At 38.7% G+C, this 18,454-nt stretch overlaps 1 protein-coding gene across 1 annotated transcript in view; it reads left to right on the forward strand.

Moving 5' to 3' along the window:
• The window catches only part of Nyap2 (neuronal tyrosine-phosphorylated phosphoinositide-3-kinase adaptor 2), a 201,332-nt gene that overhangs the window by 86,974 nt on the left and 95,904 nt on the right, over positions 1-18,454 (forward strand). The window contains exon 2 of the mRNA XM_013037915.1: positions 12,285-12,586. Within this exon, the coding sequence (XP_012893369.1) occupies positions 12,285-12,586 (302 nt within the window). The remainder of the gene's footprint in view (positions 1-12,284; positions 12,587-18,454) is intronic.

Genomic DNA, 18,454 nt, shown 5'->3' on the forward strand with positions numbered 1-18,454 from the left:
CCATCTCTCAACTAGAAGGTCAGTGGACGTCTGGCGGTGTAATTGGGAACTTTATAAATTCCAAGAAAACTTTTCTTTCTGGCTGTGAAAAATGAAGACAGAACTATGTTTGGGTTATACCTATTCTTGTCTGCCAAAACTATATAGAATCTCAGTTCTTCAAAATAGTATTCATATTTGTCTAGTTTTTCACACAAAGCAATAACAATAAAGGAAACACTCAATGGTGGTCTCAGTTTCAAATCCTACCTCACTGATTGTCTTCTAGAAAATCCTGAGGTGCATTATTAGAGGCATAAAACATTTCAGATGAGAAACTATACTGAAACTGTTCCAAAGAGCATCATCATCTGTTACGTTTCTGAATTGTTTCTGGTTTTTTTTTAATCCAAAGTTTGTGAGCATTCAGTCTCCAAGGCCAATTTCTAACCTGCCTTAATGTTTAAGACCAAACATAATTCTACTAAGTATATAATTCTTTCTCTAGAACATAAGTGTGGCAGCAGACCAGAGAATGGCCTCCTGCCTGTGATAGTCAGAATTCATGGCTTTTAATCAAAATGTGTGACAAAGCTCAGGGCTGGGAAGGTGGCTCAGCGGTAGAGTGCTTGCCTTGCACACATGAGGCCCTGGGTTTGATTCCTCAGCACCACAAAAGTAGAAAAAAGCTGGAAGTGGCGCTGTGGCTCAAATGGTAGAGTGTTAACATTGAGCTGAATTGCTCAGGGAAAGCGCCCAGGCCCAGAGTTCAGGCCCATGACTGACCAAAAAAAAAAAAAAATGTTTGACAAAGCTAACACAAAATGCAGTCCAATCTAGGGATTTGTTCATTGAAGATTAGCTGAGTCTCCATTGAATCATGTTAAGCATTTGAACTGTCCACAAAATAATATGACAGATAGATATTGACAGTCCCCATTTTGAGTTGAACAAAATAAAACTAAAGGAATCAATGCATTCAATGTCAAAGAACTGACCAAGGAAGCCAATACGCTAAGTTTTCAAATTGGCCATTGGGACAGGGTAAAATAACATATCATTATGTAATCTAAGAAGGTAATTATTATGTAATTTAAGACAGGCCAAAGTGAGACCTTGAGCTCAGCTTGGAGAAAGCCTACTGATGTGAAAAGTTTCCTCAAGGAAAATCAAATCCGATGACATATAATGACACCATTTAGTCAGAGTGACTCTGTGAGGCTCTGACTTAACCTGTTTTTCTGTCCTTAAGACTCATCATTTCTGACACACAGTGGTTCTTAAATTCTGTCTTTCAGTCAACAACCTGGACCACTATTGAGGGAATCTATCTTTGTATGGGATTTTAAGGTTAAGAAAGAGAAAAATTGTGCAGATGAGTTCTGGCATGTAGATAGTAAAAATACCTCAGCTATCACATTAAAATTTGAATTATTGGTCAAAAGAACCAGAAAAGCTCTCAAAGGGTTTTAATTCAGACAGTGACATGAACAATTCTGCATTTAGAAGGATAAGTCTGGCAGGACTGGGTAGAAAGATGAGCTAAGAGGCAATGGCTTTCATTCAGCCAAGTGACGATGAGCTCCTAAAAGCCAAAGCAGGGCAAGAGAGATGAAGATGGAGGGATTAAGCTGATCCCTGCATTCAAATGACTGACTTTTAAAAGAGAGAGATAATTAACTGCCTAAGTATTCACAGCGTTTCCCTTTGTCCTTCATCATAACCCCAGCAAATGATAACGGACAGAAAGGAAGAAACGGACATGGTATCATTAAATCACACGACCATCTGTCCAGGCACTTGAGAAACCCACACATCATTCTTGAAGGTATATATTCATTTATGTAATGGTTACATAGTAGTTGCTTATTTGGGGCCAAGCTCTGTTTCAGCCATTGGAAACAGAAGAAAACAAGATCTGATTGAGTTCCCCTTGAATATTCCTATCTCATTTCTCAATTCCTTCCGTCTCTGCCAGTATCCTGATCCTCTTCCATCCATGTTTCTCTCTCCTCTGATGAAGTCTTACTCATGTTATACATCAGCTGAAGAAGCACTTCCTCTCTGGGATTTCCCAGCCCTTGTCAGTGGTTAAAATGTCTTCCATTGTAGTCTCTTCGTTCTTCCTCTAAGAGAAACATCTCTAAGAGAAAATCTGATCACAGGGTGTTGTATTCATACTAGTCTTAGTCTGTCATTCTTTCCTGACACTGAACACTTCTTTGCCTTTCCTCTCTGCCCAACAAAAAGTCAGAGACCAGGGTCAGCCACTAGTGAATCACTGAATTAAATTCTTCAACAGCTATTTCGTCCTACTTAAAAATGATACTCTTAGAAACTTTAGACTATTATTCTAGGGTTTTCAGTTAGCCCCTTCTGCTGAGGAAGTCAAGGCCATTGTACGTTAACACTCTGTATTTCTAGCATCTACTTCTAGATTAGAAAAAAAAGAGAATCACATATGGTTAGCTAAACTTGGCAGGTTCTCAAATCATATTCAAAGCTTATGTCAGTTTTGAAGACACAAATAAAATACATTTTCCAGAACTTCCCCTTCTTGGCTGAATTTTTGGAAGCTATCTCCCACAGTGTGAACTTCTATAAACTAGGTTCTAAACTGAACCTGAATATTATGATTTGAGTTATTTTCCATATACTTTTCTATTCTTCAAGCCATAGCACTTCAAGGGGTCAGGAAATGCTATTTGCATATATAAATAAGAAATCTTTTAATTTTAGGTTACAAAGTCCCCAAACTAATAACATATGTTAATCTCAAAATGACTTGTCATATTTTAAGTAAAATTAAGTCTCTTATAGATGCTCCACAGAATTTCTTCTGACTTAATAAGCATTACATTTCAGTCCTGAATCTTTAGACATTCAGAAATGAATAAAAAGAATTTTGATAGAGACTTAAAAATATATCTCTACCTCCTGATCTAGCCTTCTAACTTTTTTTTTTAATAAAGACTAGTCCTCAGAGTAATATGCTGCACTAATACCTCAAACACTTGGTGCTAAGCACTTTGGGGTTAAAAAGAGGTGTGTTTGTTTTTCAAGCATTTCTCCTTATTCAAGATTCTCCTGGGCTCTAATTTTCATCTGTTTATAAAAATAAGCAAAATATGTCTATTCGCTGGAATATATTTTCTTTCATGGTATTTTGGGGTGAACAGTAATTATTGAATTTACTACTTTATAGCTGGAACAAAAAGGTAGCAATTGCTACAGTGTTGCATGGCAAGCCAGGAAGAGAGAGATCAAGAAGATAATGCTTATATTGGCTTTTGTCTTAGTCTACTCTTGTGATGAACACAATACATTGTAGATTTAGTGGCTTAAAAGCTCCAGACACTTGTTTTACATTATTCTAGAGGATGAGAAATCCACAATCATGGCTCCAGAAGATACAGTGCTTGCTGATAGACTGCTTCCAGCACAATGGATGACCATGTTCTTTCCTAAAGGTGCTAATTCCACTTCCAAAAGACCTGTTCTGATTTAATTATCATCCAAAGGATCACCTGGAAGTATCATCTACTTGTAGGTGGGGATTGGAACTATGAATGTGGGGGAAAACAAACATTCCCTCTGTAGCATCTCTGTTGGATCCGCCACCTTGCTAGGTGACTTTAAAATGTCTTACATCATGTAAATGCATTACAACAATCAAAGGCAAAAAGAGAACTTTGCCTCGGATAAAGAGGAGTAAATGAAGATCAGAAAATATATGATTTCCTCTACCCCAACTAGACAGCTACTGAGTAAATGATTGGTTATATTTTTCTCATTCTTTTTAAGATACTGAATTTTAGGCATACTTAAAATATCTTGTTAAGGACATTTGATACTTAATAATATGGCATATGATATCAGGAATAAAATTGAAGCTGAGTTTCTGCTCTTTAGAATAAGGTTTTACTTTCTTTTCACCTGTTGCTTTATTATGTTTTAAAAGTTATTCACTGTAACAGTTAATAAAAAAGGAATAAAAAGCATGTTTTAACACTTGACCTTAACATTCAAGAAGCATCAGTAAAAGGCCAGACACAGGAAATTGATGTCTGAAAAAAATCTAACATTGTTCAGACATTAGCAACATAAAAGTAGAAAACAGATATTATAAAAGATATGAAATGGTGAAAACAAATGATCCTAAGGCAAGAAATCTGGAGATTCCTGCTTGCATGAGCAAGTGGGGCTGAGGGAAGACATTAAAGCTAATAGCGAGCAAACCATTTGGAAGAAAATATGAACATAGTTTAATTTTTCTGGAGCCAACTTTCTGCAGGCAAGTGTTATGCACAATTAGAAAAAAAATCATGAGGCAAGTGTATAAGGTAGATAATTATTTCCATTCAGAATGCTAAAACAAAAAATACTCCCAAATGAGAAATGAATACAAGAACATTTCTTGTTCTTCCCCATCACCAGATCTTTCCTGACAAGTCAGCCACCAGCTTTTGGCTGTCTGGAGAGTATTTGATTGGCTTGTTTGGGGCTTTTCCCATTACAAAAATCAGAAAACCCATCCACAATTGTCTCCTACAACTAGAATTTGGTGATGTACCTAAAGAGTCCTGGGATTATTCTATTTGCAGGTAGAACTTCCTCCTGGTCTTGTACAATGGTGTAAGACCTGATCCTACGAATTTCTTTTTAGAATGTCAAGCACAGGCTGGGCTTCAAACCAACGCAACTTGCACACAGTGCTTGGGGTTCACTCTGATTCATCTGACTAGAAACATTTGCCAGCCTTTAAAACAGTCATGGTGCCCAGGAGGATCTAGCATTTGACAGGGAGAAAACTGATTATCTGATAGACATTCCATGCTGGGAGAAGAGAAGGAAAACCAGCCTGTGTCCACAGCATTATCTAACTAGGCTCATTATTTAGCTGTCTACAAAGTGGACTTGCTTTCTTTTTTTTTTCTTTTGTACTTTATACAACCAGTGACAATAATCACAGAGCGAGATATGGAGGAGAAGAGTTTCTCATGCAAGTGAATGAATGGGAATGACCTCTGGGCAGGACGCCTAGTGTGTGATGATGATGACATTCCGTAACACTTCTGTTGTAATGAACTATACATTTATCCTAAAGCTAGCACATTTAGTTGAAAAATATTACCTGTTTAGGAGGAAAATGTGTAAACTTCTGGTTTCTTGGCTCTATGCTCAACTACCTTAAGTGTACATGGGCTTAACTGGATATTTATCCAGAAGAGAGGGCGTTTTGAAGCAAGAATCTCCAAGGTTGGTGGGCCGCAGAGGTTTCTCAGTTGGTAGTAGGGATCTCTATTAGCTTTATGAATGTAAGAAAGAGAAAGTGAGAGTCCGTATCACAGGCCTGAGCCACTAGTGCCAGGAGCAAAATTTCTACGACAGTGAGACCATCCTTGTTGACTAGCATCTGCAGAATTTCATAGTTGCTATTTTTTCCCTTTCTTTATCAATCTGATCAGTGAATGTCTTGAAAGAATGGAGTAAGTATTTAAGAAAGTTTAGAAGACAAAGGCTATATGTGTCTAGCTTATCTTGTCTCTTGGAGTTAAATATACCACTTGTTTTGATTTTTCTTTGTGTGAATTCTTTTTTCAGGCTCTGTTCACTGGTACCATATGCCTTGCTTTACAGGTGTGGACTTATGCATGATGATTTTCTTAACAAAATTAAAAGCTTTAACATAAACAGCCTTTGAAAACTAGAATTATTGACATTGACTACATGTTACGTATCAAAGTTTGAACTAACCAGGATGCCAGTGGCTCACACCTGTAATCTTAGCTACTTGGGAGGCTGAAATGTGAGGATTGCAGTCAAAGCCAGCCAGGGAAGGAAAGCCCATGAGACTCTTATCTCCAATAAACCACTCAGAAGAAACTGTACGTGGTGCTGAAGTTCAAGTGGTAGAGTGCTAGCCTCGAGTACAAAGAGACTCGGGGACAGCATCCAGGCCCTGAGTTCAAGGCCCAGGACTTGAAAAAGGCAAAAACAAAAACGCTGAACCAAGTGTTTCATATGTGCTATGAAGGAATATTGACAACTTTACAAGGTTTATACAACAAATTAACAAGTAAGAAATTGTCCTGAGGGATTCAGTAGCTCTAAATTATAGAGCCTATAATGAATGAGTATAGGGCACAACATGTGCATTAGCCAATAACTTGATGAGGGGAGAAGTTTACAAATACATTATCAATTACATCTCAAAAAATATGCTTAACCTTGGTTTCAGCAATACTTTTCTTCTTTATGTTCTATAATGGAAAAATCCCACCAATAGACAGCTTGATATTCCACTGTTACTTTCATTGGGTGAGAGAAAGCATGCTTGTTTAAATTCAGGATTATGAAACTTGTTTTTATTTTTATAACATGAGATGTGTCAGGCTTAATCTATCTTGAGTGGTAAAGTGTAATTGCAAAAAGACTCTGCTTTCTTCTGCCCACGTAACTTTCAATTTGCGCCAAGTATTCCCACAGTAGAGTTGGTTCCTGACTCCCCAACTGTCTTGTAAATGTTCAGTCTGAGGATGGACATGACCTATTTCCACAGGCATTTCTTCTGTCTGGGGTCTCACACTTATTTCTAGACCTCCCCTTTCCTGCTTTTTTGGAGTTCTTAATTCATACATTGTATAATTTCTCCCTTTCATATTAAACCAAGTCTACAGGAATCAGACAAGAAGATAGAGTTCAAAAGATGAAAGGTTTATTGGGGATGCCAGTTGGGGAAAGTATGAAGGAACGTTGCGGGGATGGTAGACAAACCTTCAGTTACAGCCTAGGTCTGGAATCTGTAAGAGGACAGGAGAAAGGAAAGCCGACTGAACAGAAAGAGCTTCTGACTGTGATAGAACAATCAGGATTGCTGTTTAGCCAGGTGTGATATTTCCTTGCACCTATCTTCTAGCTAAGAGTTGGCTATGGATAGCGGTAGGTTTTGAGGAGTACAGCTGGCAGCTGGCAGCCGACTGCTCTTCTCAGAGATGATTCTCTCTTGAGGGCAATCTGAGCCATATACCTCCGTGGCTGATCTCTCAGGGTGCAGCTGATGCGTTCCTGTTTGGAGACTAGCTGTTTATTTGGTTCCCATCCAACTCCAACTGAGGGGAAACCGAGAAGAGTGCAGTTAATGTGCTAAAATGTCGTCCTCACTCCAGTTAATTTGTGTGGATGCTGTGGCTAATATTCCATACCCCTGCCTCCATCAGCCCAAAGTCACCTCCCCCACATTAATACCGCAGGTGGGCCTAATCTCTCTTTCATAAGAAGTTAGGACCCTTGGTAACCACACCCTCCTTGGGCCCATGCTGTTCTGTGACCTTCAGAAGTCACAACTGGGTAGAAGGTGTCAAAGGCACAGAAGAACCTCACCCCAGTCCACTCCGTGTTTCTTTCACCGTGAAAGAAGCTGTAGCTTCTTCTGATGTACATCAGTAATCTCTTCCACCACGGCCATGCCCCTTCTCACCTGGAGTTCTTTATATAAAAAGAGTGCAATCTCCTGATTCTCCCCTCAGTGCATACAATTGCTCTGTTTTTCAAGAACAGGTACATCCTACGTGGGATTAGGACTTTTAATGAGGCAGAGCCCAGGATGATAGGACAGTATGGCAGGCAAGTTTTTCTGACTGTGAAAGAAGAGCGTAATCCCAGTTATTTACAAACTGGAGACTTTGATTTGGCTCAACAGATTTTGGAGATTGACAAGTTCAAGATCAAAGGACTGCGTCCAATCTTCTTACTCCCTGAGAATACAGTGTAAGGTATCACATGACAAGAGTGACCAAAAGACTAAAATGGAAGACTTAAGCTCCTTTCTAATTCAGTATTAATCCACTTACAAAGGTGAGCTCCTCAGGTCCTGTCTCCCAAACACACTTGTGAGGGAAACGGGCTTCCAACACATGCTGTTTTTTGTGGGGACACATTCAAATCACAGCAGATTAGAGGCACACAAAGTCCCTGAATAGGTTATTGGTTGTCACGTCAGCCATCATAAGTTCTTACTTTTAGACTGGTTGTAGCCAGTAGAATGTGAGTAACAGATTATATGCCACAGCTGAACAGAAGTTTTAAGAGACATTGTGCATTTCTGTCATGATTTTCTTTCTTTGTCAGGGAAATAACATACTCCCATTTAGACAAGACCCTAGAATAAAAACAACATGTGGAACATGTGTGGTCTGTGGGACAGACCACACAATAAATACAAGCAGGAAATACTTCCATGTTGTAATAAAACACTGGAGCCTAGAGATTGTTTCGTTACTATGTGGTAACCTAGAGAAGATCTGACTGAAGCATTGCAGATATGCTTATTTGTGACACCTCGCCTGATAGCTATATCTTCTGACTGTTCTTATTACTTGAACATTTCAGGGGGGGGGCTCTCGATTAATAGTATCAGAAACAAATGGATACTGTTTTGAAAACAAACTCATTGGCCACACTTAAGTGTTTCTGATTCAACAGACATAAATCAATTATCCTCACTACTGGATCCCGTACTCTCTACATTTTGAAAACTCCACAAGTCTTTTTACAAATTTATAAACTGATTGTAGCCTTCATTCCACAGAGTATAGTTTGCTTTGGACTCTCATCTTTCCTGTTCCTTTGGATCTACATAAGCCACCATTTTTACTGCTTACTTTTGGCCTAGACTTGAACAGTGGCTTTTCTGTATCAAACTCTTTTGAATGTCCTTGTCTTGTATTGCTAGACAGGTCAAACTGAACTTGTACTTAAGCTTGATATTGTTTGAAGTACACATTAATTTTCTCTTAAAAGAAGTGTGTGTGTGTGTGTGTATGAAAGTACATTTATGAACAAAAAGCAGATAGAGTCAAATGAGATTGTTTTGTACTGATAAAAAGCTAATTCTGAAATGGAACTGCAGAGCTAATTATCTGTCCGGGAAGAGGTACAGGACCTATTTAGGTCAAAAGTAACAGAAAAATTGCTGCTACAATTATTTCTAGTAGTTCTCCAATAAATGCTTATGTGCATTAATGCATGCATGGATCTCCCCAGGTGGCATGAGCTAGCTGTCTAAATCTTTCAGGTACCTATTGTTCAGTGATCTAATAGAAATGAAGAAAAGACAGGTGGATGAAAAATAATTGAAAGCAGAGTCAGATAAAATCAGTTCTCTCATTGTCCAGGAGAGAAATGTTAAGGCCAGAGTCATCACAACTAGAAGAGAAAGCTCCCACATCATCAAGACTGTCCATCCCCTCCTTAAATCCCAAATCATTTTCTGCTCATTTGGGTAAACTTCTCCTTATGTAAATGTAATGATTGATTGCATGGAAACATTGCTTCCTGCTCTGATGGGAATGTTCCCCCTTAGCCATTGCTTTGACTTCCTTCATGCCCCTGGCATCCTGGCTATCCACCTCTTTGCTCCATGCATTGAACTTCCAACCCCACTTATATCCCCCCTGTGGTCACTGTATTTGATTTTGGTACCTTGGTAATGTATATATGTTTATTTGAATTAGGGAAGGGAAGAGGAATGACAGAATGGTGGACAAAGGACTAGGGGAGAACCAATGCAACAGTGATATACACATGACACTATGTTGGTAATGGTCTGTCCAACTTGAGAGTATGCGGGTTAAGGAGAGGGAAAGTAGGAAACAAATGAAGGAAGGGCTAACAAGTTTGATAAGAAATATACTTCTTACCTGACTTCTGTAACTGTAACCCCTCAGTCCGTCACCTTGACAATAAAAAAGGAGAAAGATGATATGCTTAGTGTCTGAACCTCAACTCAAACATTCAGAAAAAATGGACAGATTTAAAAGAAAGTTTGATTCACTGGAAAGTGATCGTGGGAATTAAATGCCAGAATCATAGTCTAATGGCCTTGTTGACTCTTTTCTGCTTTTATCCACGATGGACCTATAATTGTGATTGTCTCCAGTTGAGGAGGGAAAATAGCTCATTTTCTCATTATTGTTCCAACTAGAATTTTAAGCTTGTGGCAAACATTGTAATAATATACAAGACACAATGAAGAGAATTAAATACCATGTAATGAAGGCAGTGGAAGTTATAAAGAGTGGAATGAAATCTACCTTCAAAGGCAGAATCAATAAGCTTCCATAATCCATATATCCATGTTTTTCCCCATTCATACATGTCTGAGAAATCCAGTCAGATACTTTGTAAGGATGTTTGTTATTGTTTGCTACTGACAAATGAAATTGAGAGATGGAGCAACGCCTAGGAAAAAAATCTCCCTTTTTGCAGTTAAAATCCACTCCTAGTCCTTTCCTTCATAATCACCACTAGTAAATAGCATAGAAAGCAACCTAAGAACCATCTCCTAAATTCTACCTTAGAGACATTTCTATTTCAAAATAGTTTTTCAAACTTTACTAGATGAATCAACAGTTAAGAAAATTAAGTAGGAAATTTTGTCTATAATGAAAATTAAGGAAATAGAAATATCTCAGAAGTAGATACTTACTCTTTACTAGATGTTATAGTTTTATTCTCTAAGACTTGCTAATGTAGTACAACTGAGCTTCTAATGTGTCTGAAGGTCTTTGGGAAACAGAGAGGTCAATAATTCTTTCACCTATTTAAGAATGTATTTATCCTTTCCTTTCTTCCCTTGTATTTTACCTTCCCTTCCTTCCCTTCCTTTCCCTTTCCTTCCTTTCCCTTCCCTTCCCACCCTTTCTACCCCTACCCGTCTCTTCCCACCCTTCTCCTCCTGTCTAATGATTGGCAATAGCTGCTTTGCTGTGGTTTTATTTCATTCTGAACAATATAATTGAGCAAATAAATTAAGGAGGGGTTTCATGAAGTCATGAAAGACGATACTTGAACTCAGTGTTCCATTTCCAAGCCACTATGAGCTGTTGTCACCATTCCTGGTTTATTTTTAAGCCCCTAATAAGTGTTATCTCAATGTAAAGCAACTGAAGATAAAGTGTGTTGAGCAGTATTTTCCCCTTTGGGGACACTAAGCATAACTGGATAATCAAGCTACCTAGAATTATGTGCTAAGACTTCTGAGAATAATCAAATTACTTTTGCTTCTCTTTTCTATTTTCATGCAAAAGCACAGAATGCTTGCAGGCTACTTGGAGGATTTTTTTTAAAGCCACATTTAAGAGAAAGAACATCAATTTTATTTCTCAGCTTCCTATACCTTGAGATAAACAAAGACTGTTCCAATGCAATTCATGAAACAGAACAGGCACAGGAGCACAACATTAGTCCACTTACAAAAAGTTACTGGGTCTTCATCATGTCCATGAGAGCAGTCCTGTTGAGAGTCACAGCATGGTTCTTGGATAATGCTAGGACCACTGGCACAAGAGAATTCATCCACAAAGCAACTGTGTCTGGAGTTGCTGTGTGCACAAGCATAGACCCAAAGCTGATCAGGCCCAATAAAACTGCCCTGGCTCACAATGACACCTTCAAAAACAATCTTCAGAAAAGATACTATCAACTCAGGAACTTTATCTCTTTTGAAAAAAAAAAACTAGAGAAGGATAAAGAGATTAAATGGTTATTGCAAAAAACACCTGTTTAAAGCAGCCAAATGCAATTGATAGTTTCTATTTGATAAATTCAACTTATATGCTTAATAATTATGAACTCACTTGCTTCACTAAGAACTCCTGACCAGACAAAAGTTGACATCCCATTAAACTGTCCAAATCACCTTGACCACAAACGATAGTGCATTATCTGAAGAGCTCTTTTTTTTTGGTGGGTTGTGGGGCTTGAACTCTGGGCCTGGGTGCTGTCCCTCAGCCCTTCAGCTCAAGGCTAGTGATCTACCACTTGAGCCACAGTGCCACTTCTGGTTTTCTAGTGGTTTATTAAAGATAAGAGTCTCATGGACTTTCCTGCCCGGGCTGGCTTTGAACCACCATCCTCAGATCTCAACTTCCTGAGTAGCTAGGATTACATGAATGAGCCACCAGCTCCCAGCTTCATTCTTCTTCTTCTTCTTTTTTTAATTCTCAAGAAAAAGGGAAAATATTGTCATAGAATAGGAGTTATAACCGTGAAGGGAAATATCAGGTAATGGAAGGGGATAATAGACAATAAAAATTAAGAATATATTTAAAAGCCAAACTTGTCTCGAACAACAATAAATCCCATTTTAAAAAAAGAAAACTCTGCGTGTTGTAAAATGACACGTTTCTCAGAGGTCTACAGGTAACATTTGAAGCTCACCCCCATTCGAAAGAGACCCTCCGCGCGCAGGTGTGTATCCTGGATCGCTGGCCTCTTCACAAACTGTCTACTTCCTCCTACAGCATAGGTGGAGACGTGGGGCGAGGCCACGACGCAGGCTACCCGGGCAAACACTTCCGCATGGGATTCATGACCATGCCTGCCCCTCAGGACCGACTCCCCCACCCCTGCTCCAGTGGCTTCACCGTGAGATCCCAGTCCCTCCACTCCGTCGGGGGCACCGAGGACGACAGCAGCTGTGGCTCCAGGAGGCAACCGCCACCCAAGCCCAAGCGGGACCCCAGCACCAAGCTGAGCACCTCTTCAGAGACAGTCAACACTGCAGCAGCCAGTAAGAGTGGGAAAGGCCCCGGGAGGGTGGAAGGTTAAGGCTCTCGACCTTGCATGGAGCCTGCTTTCTCTGGACAGCCCGTCTGTCCTCCAACCTGAAAGTCCCAGAAAAGATAACTCAGGGGGAAAGGTTTCATTGTTAGTGTGATGATGAATTACACCCAGAAGACTGTACTTCATTTGTGCATCAGAAAGAGAGGAGGCACTATATAAGCTGTATTACCCACTTCGGGCTTGAATCATTTAAACATTTTGCATAGAAATAGAATTTGTATTTTCTAGGTATTTTTACACTGTTTCTATAATTGAAAGAAGCATGTTTTGATGTAGGGAAATATTGAGGAATTGCACTTCAAGCTTTTTGAAATAATCATTTTCAACAGTGGTTCCTCCCAGTAAATGAGAATGGATGCATGTGTGTGTCTATAGTCGATATGCCCATTCCCAATTCATATTTCTCTCTTAACCTATAGTTTCTCTTAGCTATGAAATACACAAGTCAAATATATGGCAGCCTCCTTACTGGCCTATGAATATAAATGTTAGATCATATTAACCTAGAATCTCACCAGTTTAGCCCTTATTCCAATTAATGAGGTGTCAGCCTTCCTGAGCTCCTCCGAGAGCTACATGGAAAAGAAGTCTTCCATGAGGGTTGCTACGAGTGGTCTGTTATTGTATGCTAGTGTGGCTTATTAAGAAACACAATTCATGTCTACCGGGCTGTCTTCCTTTTATCCTTAAATGATGGGTGGAGAGGGTTGGAACAAAGTTATGGGGGTGAAAATTCCCTTCAGGAGGGTTCCACTTTCAAGTATTTAATAACTCTCAAAGGCTACACCTCCAATTACCATCACATTGGGACCAGAGTTCCAAGATTTTAACTTTAGGGATATGGACATTCAGTCCCCAAATGGACTTGTGCAGGCCACTACGCAAGGCCCATCAGCTTTTTATATTTCAGGTGTAAAAAACACTTCAGTCTTCCAGATGTTACCAGTAGCGGATGTGAGAGCAAAGTTCCACCTGCCCTCATAGTCCTTCTCTCTATCTCTGCTCCTTACTGACCCGTCCACAAAAGAATGCATGGCCCACGGAGTACTAGGAATGGAAGCCAAAGGGCCCTTTGCTCAGCTTAGTATAATTCTTTGCCACCTGGGCACCCATGTCCTCATTAAATCTGTCTTGCTTTTTGGCCTGAATCTTTTCACAGAAGCTCAAATGCAGTCCAGGAGTTAAGGTGCCAAGAGGTATATGCCATTTCTGCCTTCACTCCCCTTTCTCCTTTCTTGTTTACTAGTACCTGAGTAGCTTTACTTTAGCCTAAAGACAATAGGTTCTGTGTATTATGTAATAATACAAATAAATGCTTGGAGATAGAGCTATCCACAAGTCTCCTCCTACTCATTATGTGTGTATATATATTTATATATATATATATACATAATATACTGTGTGCACATATGTACATACATATGTATGTATTTATGTGTAAAAACACATCCTGTGCATCATGTCAGGTAGTGACCTTGGAAGTGACTTGTATGCATGTGTACATTTGCAAAATTAAATCATAGAACATGAAGTTTTCTATTCTATAGTTTCATTTACTCTATTGACACCATTTCCATGGCTTTCAATTTGTCAAGGAAAACCCATTTTATGGAAAATAATATATATTATAGGAATATATTACCGGACGTTAAATACTTACATTGATTCTAATTTGTTGAGGTAGAAGGAATAGTACCACAGTTGGTGTGTGTGGTATGTGTATGTCTTTGTGTACTTTAGAGTGACTATTGTTTCTGTACATTTTTAGAGTATATTATAAGATTCTTTTTCTCATGGTCAGGGTTACAGGTATGTGCCTGACTTTGTAACACAATAGTACAGCAATGGTTTTAAAAGCAGCATAGATGTTCAGTTTATTTATTAAGATATCAAAATACTTTAGAGACATGGCTTTCCTAAATTTTAAACCCATATCCTCAGGTTTGCTTTTTCTCATATTGTTATACTCATTCTGTTCTCTTCGCTTTCTGTGAGTCTTATCTCCAGACATCACCTGGTCTGCTACCAGAAACTACACCATCATTTACACTCATTTGTTTGTAAAAGAAAGATGAACAATTATATAACAATGATCCCTGCATGCTTAGGGACTGAATGAAGTCTGGAATGATTCAAAAGCAGAAGTGAAAACAGAATCTCCTAAAAGGAGATGTAAGATAAGATATGAGGACCACTCAGAAGTTTTCTTCAAGAGGAGCTTGAAGGGCCCACTGGCAAGCTCAAAACTCTGATGACTTCTATGAGAGTCTCAAGTGGACTGGATGTGCATTCAGACTGATGCGTAAGTGGTAGACTATAGAAAAGTGATCTCTTTGGAACAGTGGAGGAAAGGGGAATTACAAAACTAGACACATTCAAATGACTTCTAATAAGTTCTTATCTGAATAATAATGGGATGGAATTAGGACTCCAATATGAGATAGGGAAACAGAGTCTTGAGTCCAAATGTGCATGCATATATTCAAAGCCAAAATTATGTAAATATAGAGATGATTCCTTTATGAATTTTTAGTTCTTGATAATCCTAACTGGAGTTTAGAATAGGACATATGTTTTCCTTACAATTTTGTAGCTATCAACATTATAATAGGGATAAAAAGTGACTTTTATAAATCTTAGCCCGTCTTTTCTTTTTACATTAAATACCAGCAAAATCAAAATATTGATTCAGTGGTATTAGAATGATTTCCATGGTAACTGGCTCCTATTTAAGTAGAGGATTAAGCATTCCCTGTGGATAAAAGTAAAAAGAACTGGACTTACAGCAAGATGGCTTTTCAGAAGTAAAAAAAAAAAAAGTAGAAAAGGAAAAATAAACACAAAAAAGATCACATGCCAAGAAAAAGTACAATTCAGTGCTTAAAAAGTGCAATTCTATCATACTAAAGATATGTTTACGTCTTTGATAAGTGAAGGTCTTCTGCAGTAGTCACACCTTGAACATTTATCAGTTGAGAGCAGAAACGTAATCACTAACCTATAAATATTTTAATTACTCTTTACTAATGCTCAGTGTGCTACCTACTTATTTTGCAGAAATATTACATGAAATAAGATAAGAGCAGGCAGCCCAGTAGGCTCTGCTTTTTGTGGAAGATCCAGCTGATGAAGTGGCTGTGAAATCTCACCTTAGTTGGCCCCTCAGTCCCTGTGGTTCCTCATGGAAAAACAGAACCCACTCAGCGGTACTCTCATTGGTAGGCACTTTGTGGAGCAGGCTTAGGGGACTCTCCTTAGAGTCAGGCAAAGGTCAATGCCCTTAAAGTCAAGAAGTATATATTGACTTTAGGAGAGCCTTCCACTGAGACTGTTTCTCTATATCTCAGATAATTATAAAGTCCTGAGAAATGAACTATGCTTTCCCCGTTTCACAGCATATGGAAAACGAATGAACTGTTATCAATAATGAGGGCAAGGAAGTGAAAATAGCTAGACAAGTTGATACCCGGAATCCCAGTTACTCTCGAGGTGGAGATCAGGTGGTTGAGGTGGGAGGACAGCCATGGTAAACCCTCCAAACCCTTGTGATAAACATCTAAAGTAAAAAGGGGACTTGCGGGGTGGTTCAAGAGGAAGAACATTTGCCCAGCATGCATGAGGCTCAGATTTCTGAAAAAAACCTAATGCTAATAACAATAATAAACCAAAGCAAAACAAATTGCTATAGAAAAAGATATTAATGTATTCAAAATGCACAATTTCCATCTGTTAATCATCTTGAATAACATGTATTTTGGTTTGGTGCTGCACATTTTTTAAAAATACACAAGATAGATAACAAGAAGATAGAAGCTTATCTTCTCAAAACTTGTACATACAGATACTATCAAGAAGAAAAAAAAGAAGACTTGGTGGGGATTTAGAAAAAAATGAATCTGCACACTCTTGGTGGGAATGTAAATTGTAAATTGATATAGCTATTAGGAAAGCAGCATGGTGGTTTTTCAAAGAATTAAAAATAAAACTTTGATATGATTGAGCAATCCCACTATTGGTTGTTTATCCCAAGGAAACAACATGAGCATGTTAAAGAGATATATGCCTCCCCTCAATATTACAGAGATAAACTATCTAACTTGGTGTCCATCAACCCATGGTAAATATAGACAAAGTATATATCTACAGAGTGGAATAGTTTTGATGCTATGAAATAATTTTCAATAACATAGATGGATCTGGAGTATGTTTTATTAAGAGAAATGAAACAAGCACTGAAAGACAAATACCACATGACCTTAAATGGAATATAAAGTAGTTGAACTTATAGAATTAGAATCTAGAAGGATGGTTTCCAGGAACTAGGAGCTGGTGAGAAGCTGCTCAAAAGATTAAAAAAAATTAAATTAGGATGAATAAGCTTAAGAGTATTATTGTGTATTATAGTGACTAAAATTACTAATGATACATTGTCTTATGTGTGTGTGCATGTGTGTGTGCACGCATGTGCACACACACATACACATGCATGCACATAAACACACACACACACATGAATTGGTCTTGGGACTCGAACTCAGAACCTTGCATTTTTGCTTGGCTTTTTGGCTTAAGGCTGGCACTCTACCACTTGAGCCATATTTCCACTTCTGGCTTTTTGCTAATTAAATTTGAAGCTAAGAATTAGATTTGTCTGCTTGGGCTGGCTTAGAACCATGATTCTCAGATCTCAGCCTTCTGAGTAGGTGTGAGACATCAGCACCCCAAAATACTGTGTTCTTGAAAATAAGTGAGAACAGATTTTAAGTGTTCTCATCAAGAAATGAAGAAATATGTGAAATAGTTCTGGAACATATTTATTTCATTTTAGCCATTCCAAAATACATAGCAGTAGTGTTCATTTTGTTCATGTTGTTCATTTTGACCACTTAAATAAGTAAATGAAAAGAAGAAAAAGAAGGAGAAAGAGGAGGAGGAGGAGGAAGAGTAGGAGGAGGAGGAAGAGCAGGAGGAGGAGGAAGAGGAGGAGGAGGAGGAGGAGGAGGAAAGGGAAGGGGAGGGGAGGGGAAGGGAAGGGGAGGAGGTAAAAAATCCTCCAACGGGTCTACCTCAGTCCACTATATATAGTCCAGATATGAAGGGGAAAATCTTTCAAATATGATTTCTTTTACCACTCAGAGAGGCCTGGTAGAAAAACAGGATGCCAGAGGCATTTGGCAAGTACTATCGGCCCTCACAGCCTTCTGGAATCCACAGCATTCCCCTAACTGAAAGGAACCTGGTCTAATGAGGAAAATGACTTCCAAAGTGAGTTCTTCCCCACAGATTCCACACAGGGATTCAGGCTGGTTGTCGCTTTGACTCTAGCTCATCAATCACTAGTCAGACAACCCAGGTTCTGGGATCTGAATGTTACAGACTTCTAATCTACAGAAGTGTGATCTAAGAAAGGGAGTTAATTTTGAAGCTCCTAGATCTGTGAAATGAGTTAAGCATCAATTTAAAATGATTCTATCTAACCAAGAAGTAAGGTGATGTCCATTTTTACAGCTTGTACATCTGCTTGGTAATGTAGCAAGTAGCAGGTATTCTGTCATCTCCTATTCTTTCTCACTTAAGAGTTGGGCTTTTTTTTTCAGATACTAAGAGGCTGTTGAAGATAGCCATTTCTTAGAACTCCTTGGCTACACTTCAAAAATAAATGGAAAGTTGGAGCCTCAAGAAATGTTAAAACAGCCAGATGTCCATGGCTCACAACTGAAATTCCAGCTATTTAGGAGACTGAGAAGATCTGAGGATTGTAGTAAATGAGAGAAAAAGGCAAAAGTCCTCCAATGGGCCCACCTCAATCCAGATAAAGCCCTGATAAACAGGGAAAATTCTTAACACA

Source organism: Dipodomys ordii, unplaced genomic scaffold (genome assembly GCF_000151885.1).
Source record: "Dipodomys ordii isolate 6190 unplaced genomic scaffold, Dord_2.0 Scaffold1, whole genome shotgun sequence".
Classification (NCBI taxonomy): Eukaryota; Metazoa; Chordata; class Mammalia; order Rodentia; family Heteromyidae; genus Dipodomys; species Dipodomys ordii.